Genomic DNA, 25,635 nt, shown 5'->3' with positions numbered 1-25,635 from the left:
CCCTTTAGCCCCGCCCACGTCTCTCCAGCCCCCCTCGCCACAGCCCCGCCCCTCACCCTTTAGCCCCGCCCACGTCTCTCCAGCCCCCCTCCCCACAGCCCCGCCTCTCCCCCTTTAGCCCCGCCCACGTCTCTCCAGCCCCCCCTCCCCACAGCCCCGCCTGGCCCTGCTCTGTCCTGCCCCTCGGTCCCAGAGTCGGACCCCTCAACCTGCAGCCCCGCCCCGCCCCTCTCGCCCCGCCCCGCCCCTCTCGCCCCGCCCCGCCCCGCCCCGCAGCCCGTTCCGGGGCGGGGCCGGCGACGCCGGGAGGCGGGGCCCCTCCGTAATAACAAGCGGCGGCCGGGCCTGGCCGGGCCGTGGCGCGGCGCGCTCGGGCCGTGGGGTCGATGTGGCGGCCGGGGGGGCGCTCGGCGCGGCCGGCACAGGTACGGGGAGCGGCCTAGGCCCGCGGGGGGCAGGAGAATGTGGGGGGCTGGTCGTGGGGGGGACCTGCCGTGGGGCAGAGCGTCAGGGGGGGGAGGTTGGATCTGGGGGGGGCCCATGGGGACCTGCCGGGGGGCAGAGCGTCGGGGGGTGGGAGGTTGGATCTGGGGGGGGCCCATGGGGACCTGCCGGGGGGCAGAGCGTCGGGGGAGGGGACGTTGGATCTGGGGGGTGCCCATGGGGACCTGCCGGGGGGCAGAGGGTCGGGGGGGGGAGGTTGGATCTGTGGGGGGCCCATGGGGACCTGCCGGGGGGCAGAGGGTCGGGGGGGGGAGGTTGGATCTGTGGGGGGCCCATGGGGACCTGCCGGGGGGCAGAGCGTCGGGGGGGGACGTTGGATCTGGGGGGGGGCCATGGGGACCTGCCGGGGGGCAGAGCGTCGGGGGGGGAGGTTGGATCGGGGGGGGCCCATGGGGACCTGCCGGGGGGCAGAGGGTCGGGGGGGGAGGTTGGATCGGGGGGGGGCCCATGGGGACCTGCCGGGGGGCAGAGGGTCGGGGGGGGAGGTTGGATCGGGGGGGGGCCCATGGGGACCTGCCGGGGGGCAGAGGGTTGGGGGGTGGGACGTTGGATCTGGGGGGGGCCCATGGGGACCTGCCGGGGGGCAGAGGGTTGGGGGGTGGGACGTTGGATCTGGGGGGGGCCCATGGGGACCTGCTGGGGGGCAGAGCGTCGGGGGGGGGAGGTTGGATCTGGGGGGGGCCATGGGGACCTGCCGGGGGGCAGAGCGTCGGGGGGGGGAGGTTGGATCTGGGGGGGGCCATGGGGACCTGCCGGGGGGCAGAGCGTTGGGGGGGAGGTTGGATCTGGGGAGGCCCATGGGGACCTGCTGGGGGGCAGAGGGTTGGGGGGGTTGGATCTATGGGGCCTGTGGGGGACTCATGGGGGGGCTGGTCGTGGGTGGGGCCTGTGGGGGACCCATGGGGGTGGAGGGGGGAGGTTGGATCTATGGGGCCTGTGGGGGAGCCATGGCAACTGAGGACCCATGGGGGTGCTGGTGGGTGGGACCTGCTGGGGAGGGTGGAGGGCCTGTGTGGTGGGGGAGGATCTGTGGGGGACCCATGGAGGTGGGGGGGGTGAGGATCAAGGAGGAGGAAGAGGACCAATGGGGGTTCTTGGGGGCTGGTGATGGGTGGGACCTCCTGGGGGAGCAGAGGGTCTGGGGTGGGGAGAGGAGGACCCAGGGGGCTTGTGCCGGGGTGGGGGAGGGAATCTATGGCGGGAGCAGAGGGTTGGGGGGGGGGAGAAGGAGGACCCATAGGGGTTGGGGGCGGTGCTGGTGGCACCTGGTGGGGTGCAGATGGCCTGTGTGGGGGACCCATGAGGGTTGTGGGGGGGGCGATTGCTGGTGGTGGGTGGGGTTATCACAGGGGTTGTTGTGGGGAGAGTCTTGTGATCCTTCCCCCTGCGCTGCCTCCATTGGGCCAGGTGGCTGCTGCCCTGATGGACCCTCCCCTGTGCCTAATCCTCTCCCCAGGCCACTGCAAGAGGTGACCCAGCCCTGGCTCTGGGGCAGAGCCCAGGGCCATCCCATGGGCCCAGCTCTGCAGAGCTCCTCTCATTCGAGTCGCAGCCTGGCCTGGCAGCACCCCACGAGTGGGAGGAGCGCTGGGTGTACACCTGTTGCCGAAGGGCACTGGTGGTGGGAGCTGGGCAAGGTGGAGGCAGGCGGGTTGCTTGCTCCCTCCTGGCATTGTTAGCACCCCTTGAGCAGCATGGTGCTTGTGCCCAAGTGAGGTGGTGGGCCCTGAGCAGAACCCCAGGGAGAGAGAGCAGCAGCTTCCCCTGCCCTTTGGGACCCAAAGAGCTAATGCTGCAGATTAGCTTCTGGCAGAAACAAGCAGTTGCTCCTGAGCAGTAGTGATAGGGGAGATGATGTGACACTTAGGAGTGTTTCTGTCACTGTGTCTGAGCTTTTGAACTGTCTCAAGTCCCTGTGTTCTGTCTGTTTTCTGTCCCCAACCCCCCGTTTCTCCTTCATGTCTTTTGCTTTGTCATCTTTTGGCCTGTACTTTCTACCCTATTCAAGCTGTAATGGCAGAGAACGTAGGGTCTAAATAACCAAGCAAAGTTCATGGACTGAAGAGTAATGGACTTGTGCTGAGTTTCTTGGTTATAATTAACTGATGCCTTACTGTTTAAGTAGTCTGTAGTTTTAGTCCACATTCTTTTCCTACGCTGAAGCCAGAAATTATGATCTATATTTCTCTTGTCTTTATAGGGCCATAACTTGAAATAAAAGCCCAAAGAAAATGACTTTGCTAGAAACTGTATATGGTGGCATAGGGGCTCAACTTCTTCCCATATGAAAAATGGAGGTCTTTGAACACAGTCCACAGGACTAAAATGCTTTTGAGTTTGGAAGCCTTAAGTTGTAACTTGCAAGGAGCCACAAAAAGCCTTAGGTTTTACAGTAGTTATTGCCTAAATATTAACCATGAAACTTTTCTTCCCCAGAGAAAAAGCCTTATATCTGAATACTGATGTAGTATAGTAGAACCTCAGAGTTACGAACGGCAGAGTTACAAACTGACCAGTCAACCGCACACTTCATTTGGAAATGGAGGTATGCAATCAGGCAGCAGCAGAGACGAAAAGAAGCAAATACAGTATAATACTGTGTTTAAATGTAAACTAAAAATATTAAGGGAAATCCGCTTTTTTCTGCACAGTAAAGTTTCAAAGCTGTACTAAGTCAATGTTCAATTGTAAACTTTTGAAGAAACAAACAATACTCAGAATTCTGAACAATGTCCATTCCTGAAGTGCTCATAACACTGAGGTTCTCCTGCAAATGCTAGTGCTTCCTAAAACTAGGGGGTCCTAAACACTTCTGCAGCACTAGAGTAACAAAACCCTAAACACAGCTCATTCTGGACTAATACTTTATCAATAATGTATTGTCATTTCACTGTGTAGAGCACTGAATGGTTCAGAATTCAAATGCAGCATTACCTAGCATGTTGTAAAAATCAGACATTGGGCCAAAAAGACCCTTTCTGTAGTGGTTAAAACTGATATGTCACAGTATTCAGGGATTCCTTGATTTCAAGTTACTTTCAGCTTAACTAAGCTAAACTGAGTATAACTGCCTCACATTTCTCTATGGTAACTGTCCTCTAAAGTAACCTATATAGTCGGAAGAAAGAAAAGGAGGACTTGTGGCACCTTAGAGACTAACAAATTTATTTGAGCATAAGCTTTTGTGAGCTACAGCCCACTTCATCGGATGCATTCAGTGGAAAATACAGTGGGGAGATTTATATACACAGAGAACATGAAACTATGGGTGTTACCATACACACTAAATCTCCCCACTGTATTTTCCACTGAATACATCCAATGAAGTGGGCTGTAGCTCACGAGAGCTTATGCTCAAATAAATTTGTTAGTCTGTAAGGTGCCACAAGTACTCCTTTTGTTTTTGCAAATACAGACTAACACGGCTGCTGCTCTGAAACCTATATAGCTGGGTGACAAACAGTGGGCAGTGACTAACCACAGATTATATTTGCAAGAAAACACATCTTGTGCCAGCCAGTCAGCCCGCCTGGACTCTAGGGGAGATAACAGCATCCTTGATATGTGAGTGACTCATCCCTTCTTGCAGACTGAATCTCTCAAGGTACAGCTTAATGCCTCCAATGCCCACTCATGCTTTACTAAAGAAAGTCTTAGTGATTAATTTTAAAGACCAGTAATTAGCTGGGTCAAATGGGAAGAAACCTATATCTAAACTAGGAAATCTCAGAGCCATTTGATTCTTAGCAGGGGCTGCTCCTGACAGTTCATGGAAGCCTTGTATACTGGTAGCCCTTGAATTAAGTTCTGGTCCACTCACTGTATATTCTAAGTGTGTGCCTGTTCCAAAACTGAATGCTTTTGGTACAATATAGTCATACTTTTTCTCTTAATTGCAGGATGAAGACACTGTTTGAGGAGATCAAAGCATCAATTAAAAATAATTATGATCCAGACCGCTCATTTTGGAGGCCTGTGCTCCCTTGGGGAGGGGTTTTTACTATCAAAGCTGGCCGTAAAGCTGTATCTTGCACACCACTTTATGTTGAAATAAACCTGAAAAATACTTGCACTATAGATGGATTCTTGATGTTGTTGTATGTCATTCTGCATGAAAATGAACACTTCCCCAAGGAACTCTCCCTTCATTTAGGTAGAGAGTTTGTCGACTACTTTCTTTACTTAATGGACACCTATAATTTTACAACGGTGAAGCTGCTTTGGATTTGGGACAAGATGGAGAAGCAACAGTACAAATCTGAAGTTCACAAAGCTTCACTGGAAATCGATTTATTTGGAAATGAGCATGATAACTTTACAAAGAATCTAGAAAGTCTCATGTCTACCATTCAAGAGAGCTACTGTTCAAATTCGAGGTGTCCAACTCGTATGCAGGAAGATCCACAGAGAACAATTAACATAAAGTAAGTTGCTGTACATACTGGCATGCAACTGTGATAAAATAAACTTCTTCAAAGGGGGCTGCAACTCACCTTTTTAAAAGATCTGTATTTGTCAAAGTGCTAGAATACAACTCTGGTTGTATGTAACTGTAGCAAATGCGTACATCCTGTGCACTCAAATCATTCCTCTTAAGATCTTGCTGTAGGAGACTTAGAAATGAACCCTTCTGGCCTAGGGTTGGCTAACAGTGTGATTTTCTTTTTTTTTTAAAGAATATTGCATTAATTGCAGCAGAGCATGTCTCTAATATTCTACACGGCAGTGCTAACGTTTTTAATTGATTTTGATGCTCACTGATTCAGTGGGAGTGCTGGCTTGGAGAGCTGTTCAACAAATACTGCTGGGTTGGGCTTTCTTCCCTCTCTGCTAGGAGCATGTGATATGAGAATTGCTCTCTTGCATTCATAGCTGTTGACTTATTGTGACTAAGAACTCTCCAGAGGTGCCTGTCATTCATGTGGGGTCCTCGCTACAGATTAACACTTGCAAAATAAATTACCTGCCTAAAATGGATTGGTTTTTCCACAGTAAAGAATAAATAGTTGTTTTGCCCTGTCCCAATACTAACCCTAGTAAATGTGTCCCCAGTGGCTTGGTGGAGTTGACCTTTGCAGTTATACCTAGAAATTAACAGAGGGAGGTTCAAATGGACAAAAGTAGCAGGGAGAGGGAGTCTCAAAGTTGAGCATCCTTAACAGAAAAATTTCTGTTGGCAGCTCCAGCTCTCAAACGGATGGGCTCTAGCACCTCTGATTGGATCTGGGGCAATAGGTTGCTGGGGGAGAGCTGCTTTCTCAGGCAGCAAGTTCCCAAAGCACTGAGGATACTTCAGATGCTGGAGTAATGTGCTTTTGTGTTGAAACTCTAAATTACATTATTAAGCAAGTTGTTGCACTCTCCACTCTAGTTTCTTAGTGGTCTCAGCTTGTACCCAAGTCCAGAGTATATTACACTAAAACATATACAAAGTCTGACAAGAGGGGGGCTAAGAAGTGAGTCTTGGAGAATATGCAGGAAGGCCTTCATTTCTTAAATGAAGTACATTAGGCCAAAACACACATCTCTGGGGTTATGAATTCTGTTGACCTGCTCAGAATGATCACTGAAAGAGCTAGAAATGTAGTTTTACTACCTGACTCTCAAATCTGTCTAGCAGAAACTTTGAGAGCTCTTGCTGCGTCAGTGGTACCAGTATGAATCATGATCAGTGATTCTTCACCCTCCTCTACTGGAATCCTGTCTACTTCTGCCATGAGGTTTTTATACTAGCAGCTGATGCAGATGCGTTAAAGTTACAACTGCAGCATATTGACCACATGGTAAGGCACAGGGCTCTCTGCTACAACTTCGTAAGTTCTCTCTTGCAGATTGTGGTATTGGCTTTCATGGGCTTGAAAGTCTGCTGGACTTAAATACTTCAGATTTTGAATTTTTACCCTTTCACTGCAGGCATTGTGCATCAATGAAAGCATTTTTCCAACTTGTAGTGTTCAGTTTCTTAGCTGGTCAGGTCAACCTTACTCTGCTTAATGGTGACCCAGATGCTATGTAATTGTCCTGTGCTTGAATTACAGTGCTGTACCCTTAAGATGTTAATTTCGTACAGCAATAAGTATAGCAATTAAGGCTTTGTTTCGACCATTCTTTGTCTGATGTAATAGTTGGATGAGAAATCACATTCCAAAACAGGTGCTCTAAACTTCTTTTAGAGGTAGAAGAGAAATTTGTCTAATCCCTCATGTCACGTATGAGCTTTTAAGGGCTGGGTCTGTGCTCCGAGGTAACAGCAGTTTTTAGGTTTAATACCTTCCATACGAGAGACTTTCAAGGGCTTGCTGTTTTAACATTGACTCTTTAACAGGGGACTCTTAAAACATTAGTGCTGCAACCTAACAGACCACTACCTTCTAAATATACACTGCTTCTCCAGTGAGGCATGCCAGCTAATCAATGAAGCCTTTCTGAGTGGGTTTAAGGTGGTTTTCTCAGACTGGTTTAAAAACACAGCAATCCCTGTGCTCAATGGTTGTACTATGAAAATGAATATGGTGCTGAACAGTATGTAGAAACACCTTTTGCGGTCTATATTTGAAATATGTGATGTATCAACCAAGCACCAGCCCTCCTGTCTATACTCTGTTCTGTATTTCATACATTTCTTCTGAGTAAGGTATTTGGACTACCTGACTCTACACAAACACCAGGGAGGAAGGGAAAGGAAGGTCTGATGGAAACTCTTGTGGGTGATCCTAGAGTACAGAATAAGACAGAGCCTTTTAGCTTTATTATGGAATACATGCCATGAACAAATGTATCGTAACATTGACAAGATGAGATCAGGTTTAGCTGACTGTTTGCAGAGCTGAAAGACTTGACTCTCAGTAGCAGAGGTCTCAATATGACAGTCATGTTCAGGAAAAGTTGGTTTAGAGTTTTAGACAAAATGTTTTCAATATTTGAGTTAAAGTAGCTGGGTTCTTGGACAAGAAACAGCCTTCAAAAGACTTTTTTCATGGGATGATGGATTTTTTTTGTATTGAGTTTAGGCATTACTCTTTATATATCATTGTGGTTAAATGATACTATGTAAGTACAGAATAAATCTGATCAAATGTCCCTAACTATTTCAGTCCTCCCCAAGAAATTCCTCATGGAGACTTGATTCAGCGGGCAGTAGATGAATTATTCTGTTCCAAGATAGAGTTGTGTGAACAGTATGGGTAAGTTCATAATAGATATTAAAGTGTGTATTTGCTGTCCTAGAGGGTGCACTTGCTCACAGCTAAACAAAACCTTTTCCTTGGATTGAAATGTTCTGTGCTTGGTCTAGGCCCAAAGATGACATTGGACATCTCAAACGGCACACATTTTTCCATGGGTTCCTGCAGGGGGGCTGCCTTTCATAAACCCAGAACCAGCAGCTATATCCACACCTGCTGCTCCTGCCTACCAAACACGCTGATCTATCCCTGTACAATATAGGGGGCCGAACAGTCTGGAGGGGGGGTGAGGAGAAACAATGATGGTGTATTCAGAGTAACAGCCATGTTAGTCTGTATTCGCAAAAAGAAAAGGAGTACTTGTGGCACCTTAGAGACTAACCAATTGATTTGAGCATAAGCTTTCGTGAGCTACAGATCACTTCATCAGATGTTGGCAAAGGAAAATCTGAGGTTCCAAATCTGAGAGGCTTGTGTGGAAGGGAAAAATCCAGGGCCAACATCTGGGGGAAATTTTTGGATTAAGTTGCGGGGAGGGAAGAGGTCAATGAGAGGGGTGAGATGGGAAGAGCAAAACAGACAGTGGGGGATTGAGTCAGCAGAATGCTAGAGACATTGTCATATTTTTAAGGTCTGGCTTGACAAAGCCCTGGCTGGGATGATTTAGTTGGGGATTGGCCCTGCTTTGAGCAGGGGGTTGGACTAGATGACCTCCTGAGGTCCCTTCCAACCCTGATATTCTATGATATTCTTACAACTTGGTTCGGGTAAATGGATCCAAGAGCCCAGGATGGTGTGGGATGTGGGCTAGGAAGAAGCATGCCAAGCCAGATTCACAATAGTGTTCTCTGAGTTGGTGTTATAGTGTACACTCACCACCAGAGTACCTCCTTATAGCAAAACCAGACATCTCAGGCCAAACACTTGTCAGAATTATCTGGGTATATCTCAATCCTATCCCTGCCAGCAGGGAGGCCTCAAGCACTGGTGTCCCTTGGTTCCTTCTGGTTTCTGCCTGCAGCATGTAATAGGCTAGTTTCCTGTGGGTTGTAAGACTTGAGTCTAATTTCAGTGGTTGGGTTTAGTGTACAGGTGCTGAATGGTGCTGGAGGCCTGTGATATACAGAAGATCAGACTAGATGAGCTGGTGATTCCTTCTGGCCTTCAAGTCTATAATTCTGCCCCAGTTTCCCTCTGCTAGACCCATCGCCATCTAGCCACTTGTTGATTCTTTGTTATGACCTCAGCGCTCTGGCCAGGTTAATAGTAGTCCTTTCCCCTCCGAGTGTTAGTCATATACCTCAAGCAGCCCATTGCCCTAGATGAGGGGCGCACGGTCCCTGGCCTCTCTGAGCATGTTGAAAGCCTTACTAAATCATCTTGCTGGGTTTCAAGGGGAAGTGAGGTCTGCACACTCCTCAGGGTTCCAGGCCAGGGCCATGGCATGAAGTGGTTGGCACTGCTCTCTCACCCCCTCACTGTTTCTCTGGTCTATTTCCTATGGGGCCTCTGAGTCAGAGAGAGGGGTCTTCTCTTCTAGAGGATCTGGTTTCCTGAGCAGTTTGTCCCCAGTGTGTTTCTATAGGCGCCTGCTCTCAGTGGCTTCCCCATCTCTCTAGCAGCCACTGGGCTGGGTTTCAAACCATCCTTCTGGTTTCCCTCCTTAAGACAAGAGGTTCTCCCTCCCCGCCCCCCACCTTTTCCGGAGCTGGGGCTGTGTTTGACAGTCCCTCTGTCTGTCCCCTTAAAGCAGTCAGTATCTCCCTCCTTCAGAGAGGAGTCCCCTCAACTCTGCTTCTGGATCTGGGACTATGGTTCAGGTTGGTAATTTCTTCCCCGAAACAGGACATGACACAGCTGCCTCCCCCTGCCCTCCACACACATGCTCCTGGAGCTAGGGTTGTAACTTAGGCCAGCTGTAGAGCCTTAGGCACCTTCTTTCAGCTCACTCCTTATCCCCAGTTAGTCCCTAGGCTCCAATGGCTTAGCAGTCATGCCCTGCTGATGACTCCCTTTTTATGAAGGAAGAGGCAGCATGTAAACTGGCTCCCCTGCTCAAGGTCGTGCCCGTCTGCTGGGAGAGAGCAGAGCCTTGCCCTGACCACTCTTCAAGGCTTCTGGGCCAGGCCTGTGATGAAACAATAATGGGGATTTCCTCCCAAACACTACTTATTACGGGACCATGTCCTCTCTTCCAGTATCTGAGGCCTTTGCACATCCAACCTCCCAAAAATCTTAAGGACCATGATGTGATGGTGGGGAGCTGATCCCTCACACCACTACCTTTTAGGGGACAGATCACTGCAGCACAGGAGATACGTCACTGTAATGCTTGAGTCCCTTTGTAGACCTAGGCCATAGTCCTCCCTTGTCTTCCTCCACTGAGACACCTCCAATTTGGGGTAGTGTGTCTGCTGTGTATTTTGCATACATCACTGCTGACCAGTACCAGAGGACCATTTAAAAATTCCAGCTGAAGGGGGTAACTAGCAACGGTGAAGGATCTGGGCCCCTGCTGCCCCAAGTGTCACCGTTGCATTTAACAGCAGTATCGCCTCAGATTACCAAAAAGAGATGCTCTGGACCCTTACAGTGGCATTTGCAAAGGTGCCTGAGAGTGCCCAGCTCCTGCTGACTTTCAGTGAGATGTGGCACCTCATTCCCCCGGGCACCTGAAAGTCCCTCCACCAAAGGACTGCTTGGTTCAAGCAGTAAGTTGGTAAGCAAAGAGTAAACTGGCTAGTGTCCTCTAAATTTACTGCGAATTATTGTTGCTCCTTGGCCTGAGCAGTTAGCCATTCTTCTGGACATAGCTGGGTTGTTTCTCTTAGGAGAGTGTGTTGACATGAGTTTGGTATCTTTGGTGCAGTCTTTGTTCCTGCTCTGCTCAGGAAAACAGGACTTTGGGTACATTCTTTATGAATAAACAGCCACCAATTTTCTTGCTCACTATTTCCAAGGCTGCCTCTCCATCCAGTCTTGTGCCCAAAGGAGCTCTGCCTCTGTCCCCTCTGAGCCATGCTCACAACTATGTCAGAGGCAGAAAGCCAATCAGTCCCCTAGGAAACTCCTTGGGCTGCATGAAGTGGCTGCTGATTGGCCTTTTATGTGTCCCAGTGCCTTGGGCAGCAGCTTCTGTTGGGTCCAGTTGTCATACTCCATAAAGGAGGTGAGTTGCTGCTTCTCTGTAGCCTGAATGAGGGATAGCCAGCACATCTATCAGCTTTCACAGGTCTGTGATTGCCTGTGGATCATATGCTCAAATAAATTTGTTAGTCTCTAAGGTGCCACAAGTCCTCCTGTTCTTTTTGCAGATACAGACTAACAGGTCTGCTACTCTGAAACCTGTGGATCAAAGACACACCGGATGACAGCCATTAACACCTTCCTGCATAATATAAACAAACCAAATTCTACTACAAGACAAAACCTGATAAATAAAGTGTAAACCTACAATCATGTCTGGATGTGAAATAAAAACTGTTTAATTGTACTGCGTGCCAAGTGAAATAATTGCCATTTCTGCTTCTCTACTTGCAGATGTAATGGGTTAAGAGAGTTCACCCAGAGAGTTTTCTGCCATGGGGCACCGCCTTTTGTTGTTTTAAATATGCAGCAATGGAAGCCAGAAGAACTGGCATATGTACCATATCATTTGGATTTATCTGATCACAAGTAAGTATTTTAAAACTATATTTAATGAGGCAAACAACTTCTCTTCACTTCATGCTCTCAAGAGGAGTCCAACAATCCTTTTGAATAATCTGTAAAGGAAAGGGTGTTTTTAGAGTCAATAATCATGAAGCAGTATTGACAGTCATGCTCACTGTCCGTTTCTGCTAACTTCTTATTGTCAAAACCTTTTTAGAGCAGTTTTGTTTCAGAACCCACCTTCCTATTTTCTATTAATTATTGTAAATACATCTAACTGCAGATATTTCAAATGTATTATTACAGGACTTAGCATTTTGGTATACAGGGCTCTAGCTGAGACCCAGTTAAGCATCAGAGAACTTTGAATCCAAATTTTACTTCCTTAGCTTGCCTGACAAGGAGAAAGTGAAGGGTGATGTGACTGTCATAGAGGAGCAAAGAAGGAAACTGTTTACCCATAAAAAGAAAAGGGAGGACTTGTGGCACCTTAGAGACTAACCAATTTATTTGAGCATAAGCTTTCATGAGCTGCAGCTCACTTCCTCGGATGCATACTGTGGAAAGTATAGAAGATCTTTTTATAGGCACAAAGCATGGAAAACAAAAATGGGTGTTTACCACTACAAAAGGTTTTCTCTCCTGCCACCCCACTCTCCTGCTGGTAATAGCTTATCTAAAGTGACCACTCTCCTTACAATGTGTATGATGGAAATGGCCCACCTTGATTATCATACACATTGTAAGGAGAGTGGTCACTTTAGATAAGCTATTACCAGCAGGAGAGTGGGGTGGCAGGAGAGAGAACCTTTTGTAGTGGTAAACACCCATTTTTGTTTTCCATGCTTTGTGCGTATAAAAAGATCTTCTATACTTTCCACAGTATGCATCCGAGGAAGTGAGCTGCAGCTCATGAAAGCTTATGCTCAAATAAATTGGTTAGTCTCTAAGGTGCCATAAGTCCTCCTTTTTTCTTTTTGCGAATACAGACTAACATGGCTGTTACTCTGAAACCTCTTTACCCATAACATTCACAACAGAGCCCCCACGTAGGTCCCATTTCCTACCTTCAGATGGTGGGGGGAGCCTAGAAGACAGGTGGGAGTAAGATGGGTTAGTAGCCAACACTATGGGGATAGACTGAGGGCCTCAGCCCCACCCCCACAAGGTACTGTGTGTCTGTAGTGGTGGAAGGGTGAGGAAGAGGCCCATTGTATACATAGTCAAAAGATGTGCTTTCACCCCTCCCTGATAAGCGCATCTTTCCTGGCAAGTGAGGAGAATAGAAGTAAACCAGCAGCAGATCCTGCTTCCCTTCCCAGAGGATTGTGAAGAGTGGTGGAGCTGTGGGCTGGGCCACCCCCCAAAGGCACTGTTGATACAGCAGGAGGGGACTAGCTTTCCTCTTCTGACGTTAAGCAGCTAAGGGGTGATCCATGCCCCCATCCCTCCCCACAAGACTGCAAGAGTCAGCTGAACTGTGGGCTGCTGCTCCCCCCTCTTGCCCTCTGAACTCACTGGCAGTGCAGTAGTGGGAGACCTGCTGGGAAGCTAAGAAATCAAGTGAACATTGGACCCTGGAGGATCACAGAGCAGCAGCTGTGCCAATTAGAGCCTCATCCCCTTCCCTCTCTGGAAGTCCTAGCAAGTGGAGGGAGCAGCACTGGGCATAAGGATAACAATACCACTGAGGGGAGTGGAAGGAATAGGTGTTTTTTCCCCATCTCCTGCTTCTCCCCCATCCCCCATCTCTGATCCTAGGCAGTGGTGAAAGGAGCAGAGGGTGTTCTTCTCCCTGGCCTTGTATAAGGTTGGGTCAAGCTAGCCTGGAGGCAGCTACAGTTAAAGTGCAGCACAGAGGGGAACAGCAGCGGGCCTTGCAGTTTCTGTCTCAAACACTGGTGATGGATGGTCACTGGACAAAAACTACCCAGAAGGGAGAACAGGGCAACATGCAAACGAAGGAATCGGAGGCCAAAGGAGAATCAGCGGCTATGGGGACAAGTACAACAGTGGCACAGATTAATTCCAGCTTAGCTGTGGTGCTGGAAACCCATATCAGCAAGTTTTGAAGAAAAATTAACACAAACTTGACACTGTGGATAGTCAAACAAACCAGCAGGAGCCATTAGACATGGACTTAAGAATGATCAGCATTGAGGTGGACGTGCAAGATGAGTTTGTTAAGAGGTGTATTGAGGGGTAAACATGTTACAATATGTAGCATACCTAACTGAGGAGGCTACTCCCTTCTTCAGTAACACTTGAATTATTGCAGTGGGTCAGAAGTCATGGGCAATTAACTTTTGAGTGGAGGTCTCATCACATGATTAATTAAAGGTTCATCTTCCCTTCCTAGAGACACCAGAACAATCCTGAAGGGTTGGTAACCCTGTGTGTAATAGTGGCATGCAACTAACTCTTCTCTTAACCCAGTGGGGGATAGATTGCCAAGTAGGCAATAAGATCCATTTAAAAACAATATCAAATAATAGCATCACCAGGATCTAAAGAACAGGACCTGATGAATGTTTGGGGTTTTTACACCCTCAGGGACTTTACTTTTGCTTCAGAAATTGCTATAACATGCTAAATAGGCTGAATGAAATCTTTAAACATTAATGAAGTTATTATAATCCTTAGTGTTATATCTCTTAACCATATTCTGTCTTTTTGTGAAAAGAAAGTACAACTTAGAAAGAAGCTGGAATTTTAGAAATTTATTGTTAAGACAAATATTTTGTGAATAAAATGCAAAACTGTTGATTATAATGAAGAAAAATCCCTTGTACGATACATCCCAGGGCGTACTTTAAAGCAGTAATAAGGGGACAGTTACTGGAAAAAGAGACACACAGGCAAAAACCAGGCTGGCTTATAGGAGCAAAGTGACAGTTTGCAGAAGCAACCTAACATGACTAATAGTGCAGCTTTATATCCAGAGCTTAAAAAAAACATGAAAATAGCTCTAGAAACATTGATAACAGAAAACCCCAGACAGCTCACCTGTGGGCCAAGGAAAGGTTCTCTGACTGGGGCACAAAGTCAGGCAGCTTGCTAGCCAGACTGATCTCTAATAGAAGACGTAGAACTAATTGCTGCGAGGTCATGGTGCTGCTGAGAGTTTCCCGTGTGCATAGCTGTCACAGCACCACCTACTCAGGCCGCTTGCTTGTGGGCTAGCCACTCCTCAATTTCCCCTCACTCAGGTGGGATCTCAAGACCCTCCCAGGTAGGTTTTACTGCCACACCCAAGTCTTTTTCTGGGCACAGTTTTATTCAAATATAAAAATATCAAAAACATCATAAGTTCTTCTGCTGACCCTGGGCTACGGGGCCCGGAGGCTTTTCTTCCTTGTCTTTCTCGGTGCTGAAAAGAGAATACCCCCACACTACCCTACCTCTCCTCCCATCCTTATGCTTCAGGGCCTACTGCAGAAGCACATCTCCTTGCAACTGAGTTTTCTCAGCCTTGATTCCTTGTTGGCTGGATCTGATAATTGAACAGGGCTGGCTGGCTCCAGGCCCCAAAGAAGCGGGCCGCCCTGTCACAGCATATCGTAAGCTTTCCCTGAGTTTTGGAGTAAGCATCACTTAAAGGCCACCTGGGACCAAAGCACTAACTTTTGTTGCCGGCCTGTATTAAAATGCCATGCTCAGTAGAGTCATAGGTGTTAGAGTGCCCATTTCTATTAGCTCATTCATTCCTTCTTCCCTGCCAATGCACAGCTTCCCTCTGCCACATCATTCAGCAGCAACACGCTCCAGATTGATTTTGAAAGTTATTTTAATGCTTTTTCTTATACTAATTTGGAGTGAAGGGGACAGAAGATAAGCCTTTTCTGAAGAAAGGTCAGACTAGCAATATGATGTTATCTTGCCACAGCCTGTCACCCTTGCTCCAGGAATTGCTCAGATGGACATCAGTCAACTAGGGCAAGAAAACAGCTCACTTAGAGGAGTCAAGGGCAATGCTGGCTCCTCTCTACAACGATTTATAAGACAACTAAATGCCTGCCATTGTAGTAACATTCTTCTTTAGCATTTACTTCCAGAAAGAGCATGTTTGTGATGGTTACATCTTTGTTTGCCTTAATTTGCAGGTACTTATTGGAAGGTGCCACGTTGTTCAATAAAGAGGAGCATCATTATTCTGCAGCTTTCCAGATTGATGGGTATTGGATGCACTATGATGGCCTCAGAAATGTCAACTTAATTTTGTTAAATAAACCTCCAGAATTTCTTCTTTTGTCATCTCTAGTTTATATTAGAGCAGCAGAGAATAAATGGCATATCTAGATATGGAGACAAAGTTAAATCACGTTCCCTTCACTGCCACCAAAGCTGGCCCATCCCAAACGGAGGTCTATATTTTACGTATACTTGGTATCCAAGGAAGGAGTAGAACTACAGTAGTTCTGGTATTGTATCATCCAATGCTTACTCCAGGTAAAAATTTGAAATTGGAAACACTATGCAATTTTTTAAAACATTTGAGCTATTTTTATACAGGCAAATTTTTATGCTAAAATAAACAGGCAAAAAACCAAGAATGGCTGTATCCTTTGTTTCTTTATTAATATTTCAAAGTAGGTGATAGAAAAATCAGTCTTTCATTTACATGAATTACCTATCATAATGCACAAACAAGGCAGGTAGAATTAAGGTTGCTCAGACAACCTTACTTGTGGCATTTCATGAGTGCTTGACTTCGTGGCCTAAAAACATTTTAAGTAAAGCTAAGTTTTTACAACAGAAATAAATATCAGTTATTGAATGCCAATCTACCTGTCGTCAGTAGCATCTGAGCCCTCTAGAGCAACACCCGTCACTCACTGAAAGGGTGGATTCTCTATGCATGAGTATCCCCACTTTACAGACAGCATGGCTGAGCAGTTAAATTTGGCAGATTATTTCTGAACCATAGTGTGGCTAAATGATTGAGTGGGATCTGCCATATGAGATCTGGATTCTCCTTCTGGTTTGTGTAACCTTTCAGTGGGGTAGGACTCTTGCTTAAAAAAAATAAACATTTTGAAAGGGTACTGAATTAACAACACATCAGCATGAGTGAGACTGGAACTGCTGGTTCCTTGCCCAGTGCACCATGTTATATGCCAAAAAGTGTGCCGATGTGGGGAGTGGGATCTATGTTACCTGGCTGTGCCTGGCCTGACTGGGGCTGGGGGAGGTGCACAAAAACAGGGCAGTGCAGGTGCCAGGCTAACTCAGTGGTCACTGTTTTCTGGCAGCATGCCACAAATGAGATGTTAGCAAAATACAGAGGACATGGGGATTTCGAAGCACGAATAACTTACCCAGTAAACAGCAGTTTGTGGCAAAAGGACTAGCTCTCTGACAAAATTTAAAGTCCTGTTGCAAGTCATGGAATTCTGGAAAAAAGGCCAGTAAATGACATAGTATAGCACTAAGGTTGAGAGACACTGTACATAAAACCTCAAGTTTTGCACGGTCCGCTTTGAATATGCTGATTAAGAAACTATATGAGAATTAAGTGGCCTTTGCAAAATTTTACCTATTCACTTCCACAGTGTCTAACTCAGACTCTGTACTTTGCTCTTTACTGGGAAGTCAGTAAAAGTAACAGCTAGATCATTTAAAAACCAAACAAATGTAAGCCTCCAAAACAGATATTCAAGGTAGAGGCAGAATTATCAAACAACCAAACACTAAGAAATATGTTTTACCACAGGGAAAGGTTGCTGGTAGTCTCCTGATTCTCCAGGAGAGGGCAGCAGAAATCATTCTGAAGGTTCCTGGGTCTGGAACACTTATGTCAGATGACAGGTTTCAGAGTAACAGCCGTGTTAGTCTGTATTCGCAAAAAGAAAAGGAGGACTTGTGGCACCTTAGAGACTAACCAATTTATTTGAGCATAAGCTTTCGTGAGCTACAGCTCACTTCATCGGATGCAGTGAGCTGTAGCTCACAAAAGCTCATGCTCAAATAAATTGGTTAGTCTCTAAGGTGCCACAAGTACTCCTTTTGTTTATGTCAGATGGTGGTTGCAAGAGTAGACTCCTCTGTCCTTAACTCTTTACAGTTGTAGTTAGCCATACTGTGTATCTGGGGCTAAGTTTTAAACTTGTACTGGTTTAATGGGACACTTTTAGTTACCTAAATTAATCTCCCTGCTCCCTGACCTTCTCACCTGTGCTCCACCTGAATTCTCTCTCTCTCTCATGCACTCACTCTCTCATCAATATAACTGGGACTATTTGTGCTGAAGGACCAAGGACACATGTTTCTTCCACAGTAGCTTTTCCAATAAAATATTTTGCAAAAACACAACCCATTCAAGAATGTCAGAGCCCCTTTAATGCATGTGCTGAACCTTCACCAAAAGAAAGCAGCTTGTATGGTGGCATTCTGTGTTCTACACATGCAAAGGAAATAAGAGCAATACCATTCATCAGCTTTTTGGCTCTGCCACATCCCTCGGGTTTGCAGTGGAATGAATGGCACAGCCAGAAAGCTGGTGACCCACCTCAGTCAAATACTGGCAGGCATGGTTTTACTCTGTGCAGCTGAGCTTGGACCTTAGTTGAGGTCCCTAGTTGTTGCTGTAATACAAGTAACTACAGCAGAGCTACTCTCCTAAAAACTTTGCAAGGGCTACAAGACATCTGAGAATTTGGGATCCTGGAAGAAAAACTCTGAAATTGAAATGTGGCTTACATGAAAAACTGTACAGCGAGCGTACACAGAGTTTCCCATACTGCTGAGGTGAGGTTGGGTTGGGGCACAGTGTTCTCAAACATGCAGTGGTTGGAGCCTGAGACTGCTGAAAACTTTGTGCCCAGAGCTGACCTCTCCCAATCAGTCCTCCATATTCACAGCCTTGAGTGGGGTTAGAAAGTGACCACATTTCCTTTTCCAATTTAATTGTCACAAGGTCACTAGATACAAATGGCAAGACATGGAAGATGGAAAGGAAAGATGTTCTTGTTTAAATATGGCTGGGGCTCAAAAGATCTGGATTCAATTCCTAGATCTGCCACACACTCCCAGTGAGGTAGCAAAGTCTGCAGATGATACAAAATTACTCAAGATGGTTAAGTCCAAAGTTGACAGCAAAGAGTTACAAAGGGATCTCACAAAACTGGAGGACTGAGTAACAAAAAGGCAAATGAAATACAATGTTGATAAATGCAAAATAATACATACTGAAAAACATAATCCCAACTATACATACAAAATGATGGGGTCTAAATGAGCTGTAACCACTCAAGAAAGAGATCTGGGGTCACTGTGGATAGTTCTCTGAAAACATCCACTCAATGTGCAGCAGCAGTCAGAAAAGCGAACACAATGTTAAGAACCATTAGGAAAGGGATAGATAAGACAAGACAGAAAATATCATATTGCCACCATATAAATCCATGGTACCATCACACCTTGAATACTACATGCAATTCTGGTTGCACCATCTCAAAAAAGGTAGATTAGATTGGAATAAAGTACAGAGAAGGGCAAGAAAAATGATTGGGGGTATGGAACAGCTTCCATAGGAGGAGAGATTAATAAGACTGGGACTGTTCAGCTTAGAAAAGAGACGACTAAGGGGGGAGATTACAGAGGTCTATAAAATCATGACTGGTGTGGAGACAGTGAAGAGGGGAAGTGTTATTTACCCCTTCACATAACACAAGAATCAGGTCCTCACCCAGTGAAATTAAGAAGCAGCAGGTTTAAAACAAACATAAGGAAGTATTTCTTTACACAACATACAGTCAAGTTGTGAAACTCATTGCCAGGGGATGTTGTGAAGGCCAAAAGTATAACTGGGTTCAAAAAAGAATGTGATAAGTTCATGGAGGACAGGTCCATCAATGCCTATTAGCCAAGATGGTCAGGGGCACACCTCCATGGTCTGGGTCAGTGATGAGCTGCCAAAATCTTAATCGGTTCCCTATAAAAAGTTCTGATTTAAGGGATGTGCCAAGAGGTGGAGGGGATGGGGGTGTAGTGGCAGGGAAAAGATTGCACAGAGGCAAAAGGGGCTTGTTGCAGGGGGTGCAGTGGCACAAGGGAGAAATGGGCAGGAGGGGGTTGTTGCAAGGGGCTGGCAGGTGGAGGTGTGTATGTGCCCAGGGTTGTTGCAGGGGGGTGAAGGTGGCAGGGAGGGGTTTGCACAAGGGAGGAGTGGGCAGGAGGGAGATGGCAGGTGCGGGGGGGGGTCCCGGAGGTTGATGCAGGGGTGAAGGTGACCGTGGCTAGCTGGCGGGGGTGGGGGGGGTGTGCCGGGTGGAGGTTGCCCAGAGGCAAAAGTGGCAGGACAGGGTGGGTTGTTGGGGTAGGGGGCGCACAGGGGAGAAGGTAGCTGGTCAGTGGGTATTGGAGGGGGTGGCACTGGTAAGGGGGAGGGGTGCCCGGGTTGCTCCCACATACACCATTCCCCAGGCCAGGGCCTGGACCTGCCCACCCCCTGGCGCTCCGCGGGCCCCTGCAGCTCCCTGTGGCCCAGCTAGGTACCTTGCTGGCAGAGTAGACACCCAGCTTCTCCGCCCGAAGAGCGGAGCGCAGCTGCATCTTCTTCCCCATGCCGCGGGCCGAGCCGGGCTCCCCGCCGCCCCCGGGGCTCTCAGCGGCGGTGGTGGCAGCCCCCCCGTCCCCGAGCCGGGCTCCCCGCCGCCCCCGGGGCTCTCAGGGGCAGCGCAGGCAGCCAGCCCCCCCGTCCCCGAGCCGGGCTCCCCGCCGCCCCCGAGCCGGGCTCCCCGCCGCCCCCGGGGCTCTCAGGGGCAGCGCAGGCAGCCAGTGCCCAGTCCTCGAGCCGGGCTCCCCGCCGCCCCCGGGGCTCTCAGCGGCGGTGCAGGCAGCCCCCCCGTCCCCGAGCCGGGCTCCCCGCCGCCCCCGGGGCTCTCAGCGGCGGTGGTGGCAGCCCCCCCGTCCCCGAGCCGGGCTCCCCGCCGCCCCCGGGGCTCTCAGCGGCGGTGGTGGCAGCCCCCCCGTCCCCGAGCCGGGCTCCCCGCCGCCCCCGGGGCTCTCAGGGGCAGCGCAGGCAGGCAGCCCCCCCGTCCCCGAGCCGGGCTCCCCGCCGCCCCCGGGGCTCTCAGCGGCGGTGGTGGCAGCCCCCCCGTCCCCGAGCCGGGCTCCCCGCCGCCCCCGGGGCTCTCAGGGGCAGCGCAGGCAGCCAGCCCCCCCGTCCCCGAGCCGGGCTCCCCGCCGCCCCCGGGGCTCTCAGCGGCGGTGCAGGCAGCCCCCCCGTCCCCGAGCCGGGCTCCCCGCCGCCCCCGGGGCTCTCAGGGGCAGCGCAGCCAGCCCCCCCGTCCCCGAGCCGGGCTCCCCGCCGCCCCCGGGGCTCTCAGCGGCGGTGGTGGCAGCCAGTGCCCCGTCCCCGAGCCGGGCTCCCCGCCGCCCCCGGGGCTCTCAGCGGCGGTGCAGGCAGCCAGTGCCCCGTCCCCGAGCCGGGCTCCCCGCCGCCCCCGGGGCTCTCAGCGGCGGTGCAGGCAGCCAGTGCCCCGTCCCCGAGCCGGGCTCCCCGCCGCCCCCGGGGCTCTCAGCGGCGGTGCAGGCAGCCCCCCCGTCCCCGAGCCGGGCTCCCCGCCGCCCCCGGGGCTCTCAGCGGCGGTGCAGGCAGGCAGCCCCCCCGTCCCCGAGCCGGGCTCCCCGCCGCCCCCGGGGCTCTCAGCAGTGGCAGCTGCCGCTGAGAGCCACAGGGATCCCGGCTCACGGCGCGGGGAAGAAGGTGCAACTGCTCGTGCTAGACCCTCCCCTTCCCCGCTCCGCTGCCAGCGGCTCCCCTGGGGGAGGGACTGGCCGCGCCCCGGGCGGCTCCTCTGGAACCGGGAGGCAGAGAGCAGCGGCAGCCTTGTGCTCAGCTGTTCAAAAAATGTTTGGGGGGCACGGCTTTTCGGTGCCCCCAACCACTTGGCGGACTAGGCAGCCGCCTAGGGGTTGCACTGGCTCTGCCCAGCAGACCCTCCAGAACTCCCACGCCTACCCGACCTCCCCCCGTTCCCTAGCCCCTGACCGTCCCCCCTCTGAACCTCCGCCCCCTCCAACTGCTCCCTGCCCCTGCCCCAACCCCTCCTCCCAGCCCCCTTACCATGCTGCTCAGGGCAGCGTGTATGGATGCTGCGCAGCCCGCTGGAGCTCGCAGGCCCACCCCCTTATCATGCTGCTCAAAGCGGCAGGAGCTACCCAGAAGCGGTCCAGAGCGCTGGTGCCATGGCATGCCCAGGCTCTGTGAGAGGGGGGAAGGTGGGGGAGAGGCTGGGGGAGCTCAGGGAGCTGTAACAATTTTTAAGGACCGGTTCGCGCGAACCGGCTCCAGCTCACCACTGGTCTGGGTGTCCCTAAACCTGTGACTGCAAGAAACTGCTACTGGATGACTGCAGATGTATCACTCAAAAATTTCCCTGTTCTGGTCATTCCCTCTGAAGCATCTGGCACTGGCTATTGGTGGAAGGCAGGATACCAGGGTGGATTTGATTTAAATCAAATCTATTTAAATCACTAGTCAGGAAGACTCGATTTAATCATGGATTTCTACATAAAAGTGCATTCTTGTTGGTTGTTATAACTTTAATACATATTCTTCACAACTCCGAGATAGATGTAGGTTTCATTTTTAGAAGGTACACACTGTACATTTTTAAGTGATTTATTTTGAAAACTTTTCAGATTAGTTTTACACTATATCAGAAAATGACTGATTAGTTATTCATTTACCAAAGGTAACTGAAGCAGATAGTTCACCTCTCAATGACTTCATAAATATCTCCAATTCAACTGGTTAATCATTAATATTTGGAGGATTTTCTTGCCATGCTGTATTAGGAGGACATCACCAGACAAACATTTCAATTGTTTTATTTAACTAAAACAACAACATTATGTATTCTGGATTTTTTTCTTTAACAGCAAACATAATATTTTAACAAAACAAGCATATGAATTTTTGAACTTAAACATTCATATTTTTTAAAATCAGGTTTGTTTTTGTTAAAATTGTTTTAAACTAAAATAGTTAAATGAAATATTTTTTTTAAAAACAAAAATTAAATCGACTGTCAACCAGGTCAACATCAGAAACTTAAAATATTGGCTTCTGCAGCTAACTCAGTCGTCTTCACCTTCATTTTTCTGTTTGTTCATAATCTGGCTAAGGAAAACAAGCTTTCCTGCTTTTTCAGGTCCCAAACGATTTCTCAATTTGGAATGAATTAGTCCAAAAGGAAGAAAATATTCTTTCTACACCGGCAGAAGCTACTGCTGTTAGAAGTGAGATCATCACTTCAACAGTCTCTGAATCCAAGTGCTTAAGTGACTTCCACCAGTTCACTGCTGTGACTTTCTTTAAAACATCATCAGCAAACATATTTCTTGAATGGTTCACCCTTAGCTCTGAAGTTTATATAGTTGGCATTATAGAGGGATGATTGCTGGATGTCCATATCATAGCCAACTCCTCTTCAGCAGCTAAGGTTTGACCTTGGTTCCGAGTATTGACAATATCTACAAGAAAATGAGCTGGAGATAGTGCTTGTCCCATTCGTTTTTTTAATGCTTGTAATTTAACTCTGTCATTGCATATTTCTCTTTTTCAGATCGCACTCAGTTCCTTCCAAATTTCAACAGCATCAGCAATAAAACAGCTATTTCCCTGCATTTTGTGCAAGGCTACGGAAATAGGCTTCAGGGTACTCAGCATGTGTTCAACCTTTCTCTTAAGCCCAATGTTGAGAACTTAGGCTGTGACAGTGCCATCTATTTTTTCACAATTTTGTTCACAAACTGTCATCAGATTAGGCCAGTTCTTGATACAGTGCTCAAAACAGTCCACTACGGAGTTCCTTCGCATGTCTTGTAGGAGAGTTAGCTTGGTTCCTCCCACTTTTTTCAGAGCAGCTGCTGCAAAGTGATTGTTACGAGAAGTATTTTGCAATTTCAACAACATTAGCCTTTATTTCTGGAACACTGAAGTCTTTGGCTAGGAGGTGCATCAAATGAGCACTGCAACCGTATGTTATTGGCTTGGGACTCTCTTCACTCTCTTCTAAATAATTTCTTCTCATCTTGGATACATTTGCAGCATTGTCTGTGACCAAGCTGCGTACTAAACATTTGAAATTTTTTTCAGTTTGTTATAGCTTTTACTGCTACTTCTTGTAAGTATTCTGCTGTGTGTGCATTTCCTGATGTAGCAATTGTTTCTGTAAGGAAGACATTCCTTTATTCTGTTATCACACAAGCACACACAACAGCATCATTGTGAACATTGCTCCACCCACGAAGACTCAGGTTAACGACTTTATCCTCTAAACCTTTTGCACACTGCTCAGTTTCGCTTTCATACACTTTATCCAGCAATTTGCCTGCAACATCCATAGAATCATAGAATATCAGGGTTGGAAGGGACCTCAGGAGGTCATCTAGTCCAACCCCCTGCTCAAAGCAGGACCAATCCCCAATTTTTGCCCCAGATCCCTAAATGGTCCCCTCAAGGATTGAACTCACAACCCTGGGTTTAGCAGGCCAATGCTCAAACCACTGAGCTATCCCTCCCCCACTCTGTTGGGTGGACCGTATCCTGGTCTTAATGACTGAACCATGTTAATAAAGTGTGGGTTCTCAATCATACAGAAAGGAGAGTTTGTTGCATAAACAAACTGGGCAATTTTTTTCATCAGTTACCTCTTTTTGTAATCTGCTGGTTCTTATAACAAACTAAGGTTGTTTCTGGATGATGGAGATTTTTTTTTCTTTTTGCTACAGGTGATATATACTGTCGCTATGTGACATACATGATGTGACTGAAACACCATCATTGGCAGATAACCCTGAAACTATAGAAATGATGGTGATCTTGAAGGTGGATAGTCTTCAGAATCCTGTATGTTGAGGATGGATTCTCCTAAACAAAGTAAGCCAATGCAGTTATTTCATTATTACCATACTCCTCATTTAGTATTAATCATTGCATTCACTGACACGCAGTACTACTTTAAAGGTTTCAGAGGAGCAGCTGTGTTAGTCTGTATCCGCAAAAAGGAGGACTAGTGGCACCTTAGAGACTAACCCATTTATCTGAGCATAAGTTTTTGTGAGCTACAGCTTGCTGTAGCTCATGAAAGCTTATGCTCAAATAAATGGGTTAGTCTCTAAGGTGCCACAAGTCTTCCTTTTCTTTTTACTTTAAAGGTGAAATTGTAAAAGGAAGCTCTGCCTATTTTGGCTGTTTATTTTTTATCACAACTGCATCTAAAATGACAGTACCATAGAGTAACAACTATATTTTTTGCTCAAACATGAGAATTCAAGAATAGTCCAGAAGACAGGAAGTCCGTAAGAAAGAAGTATGAAATAAAAAAGTTTACCAACCTGAAGATCCTGCATGTTCAGATATGTTCCTCTCATCATCTTCAAGTACACAAATTTGCAGAGGGACGATAGGGTTGAAGTCTTATTTCTCACCTCTATATATTATTTATTTAAAAACATTTTTGCTGTTAACGAGCACATTATCTCTGGAGACACAAATCCACAGTTTGAGAACTGCAGAACTAAGCATCTCTGATGGTATCTTCTAGACTGAGCACTGAGTCCCATTGCATAGATAGAAAGATTAACCGAAATAGTCCATACAGAAGCCCCTGGAACTCCATAAAATTGGGTCCCTAATCCTTGAAACATTGGAACTCATTTACAAAACTTTAACCATTACATGAATATATTGTCTCATATTATAGAATTAGAATTTATAATCCCTATTCCATGAGGTATCTTTGAGCGATAATGTATATTAAAACTAATTTTAGATAGGTTTTTTCCTCAAAAAACCATTTTATCAAAAAAATCAGATTGAAATAAAAAAATCAATTTTTTTTTTTTTAAAAATCATTGATTTTTATCCACCCTGTCAGAGCATGAACTTTGCATCACAGACAGCTTTATCAGGATACGTAAAGTTATTCTTGAAATTAGGTTTCAGGTAGGAGTCTTCACGTCTGCAGCCTTGCTATGGAGCACAGGAGGGAAAACCCCTCTCCTGTACTTGTTGACACATTCACAGGTGGGTGTGTGCTTGCTGCACAGAACAGGAGTGGGGCTTACTCCTACGCAACTTGTGAAGTGTGTGGGACAGGGCATTACAATGGGACAAGACAAGCAGAGACTGTAGAATTTTTCTCTCTGATTAAAAAAACTTTCATATTTTAAAAATGTCAACTAAGCATGTTAACTGTAAGGTTTACACATACAAAGAACAATGCACAACTTTTTAACTCTGCTGCCTTGTGTGCATGTCTGGTTATTCACACGACATATCAAA

At 47.7% G+C, this 25,635-nt stretch overlaps 1 protein-coding gene across 4 annotated transcripts; it reads left to right on the top strand.

The window, feature by feature from the left end:
- The first annotated feature begins 296 nt into the window (after positions 1-296).
- On the top strand, positions 297-15,886 carry DORIP1 (dopamine receptor interacting protein 1). Of its 4 annotated transcripts, none has more exons than XM_077819729.1 (7): positions 323-425; positions 2,941-3,049; positions 3,920-4,068; positions 4,404-4,928; positions 7,599-7,688; positions 11,229-11,363; positions 15,443-15,886. In XM_077819729.1, coding segments are annotated over exons 3-7 (948 nt in total). In that variant the 5' UTR covers positions 323-425; positions 2,941-3,049; positions 3,920-4,066; the 3' UTR covers positions 15,639-15,886. The 4 variants fall into 4 exon arrangements, with proteins under 4 accessions (XP_077675856.1, XP_077675855.1, XP_077675858.1 ...); XM_077819732.1 differs by having other exon boundaries at positions 3,920-4,108; XM_077819731.1 differs by lacking the exon at positions 3,920-4,068.
- The last annotated feature ends 9,749 nt before the right edge of the window (positions 15,887-25,635 follow it).

Source organism: Eretmochelys imbricata, chromosome 6, assembly GCF_965152235.1.
Source record: "Eretmochelys imbricata isolate rEreImb1 chromosome 6, rEreImb1.hap1, whole genome shotgun sequence".
NCBI classification, from domain to species: Eukaryota; Metazoa; Chordata; order Testudines; family Cheloniidae; genus Eretmochelys; species Eretmochelys imbricata.
Note: the sequence above shows the minus strand (reverse complement) of the source record. Positions and strands in the feature narration are given on the sequence as shown.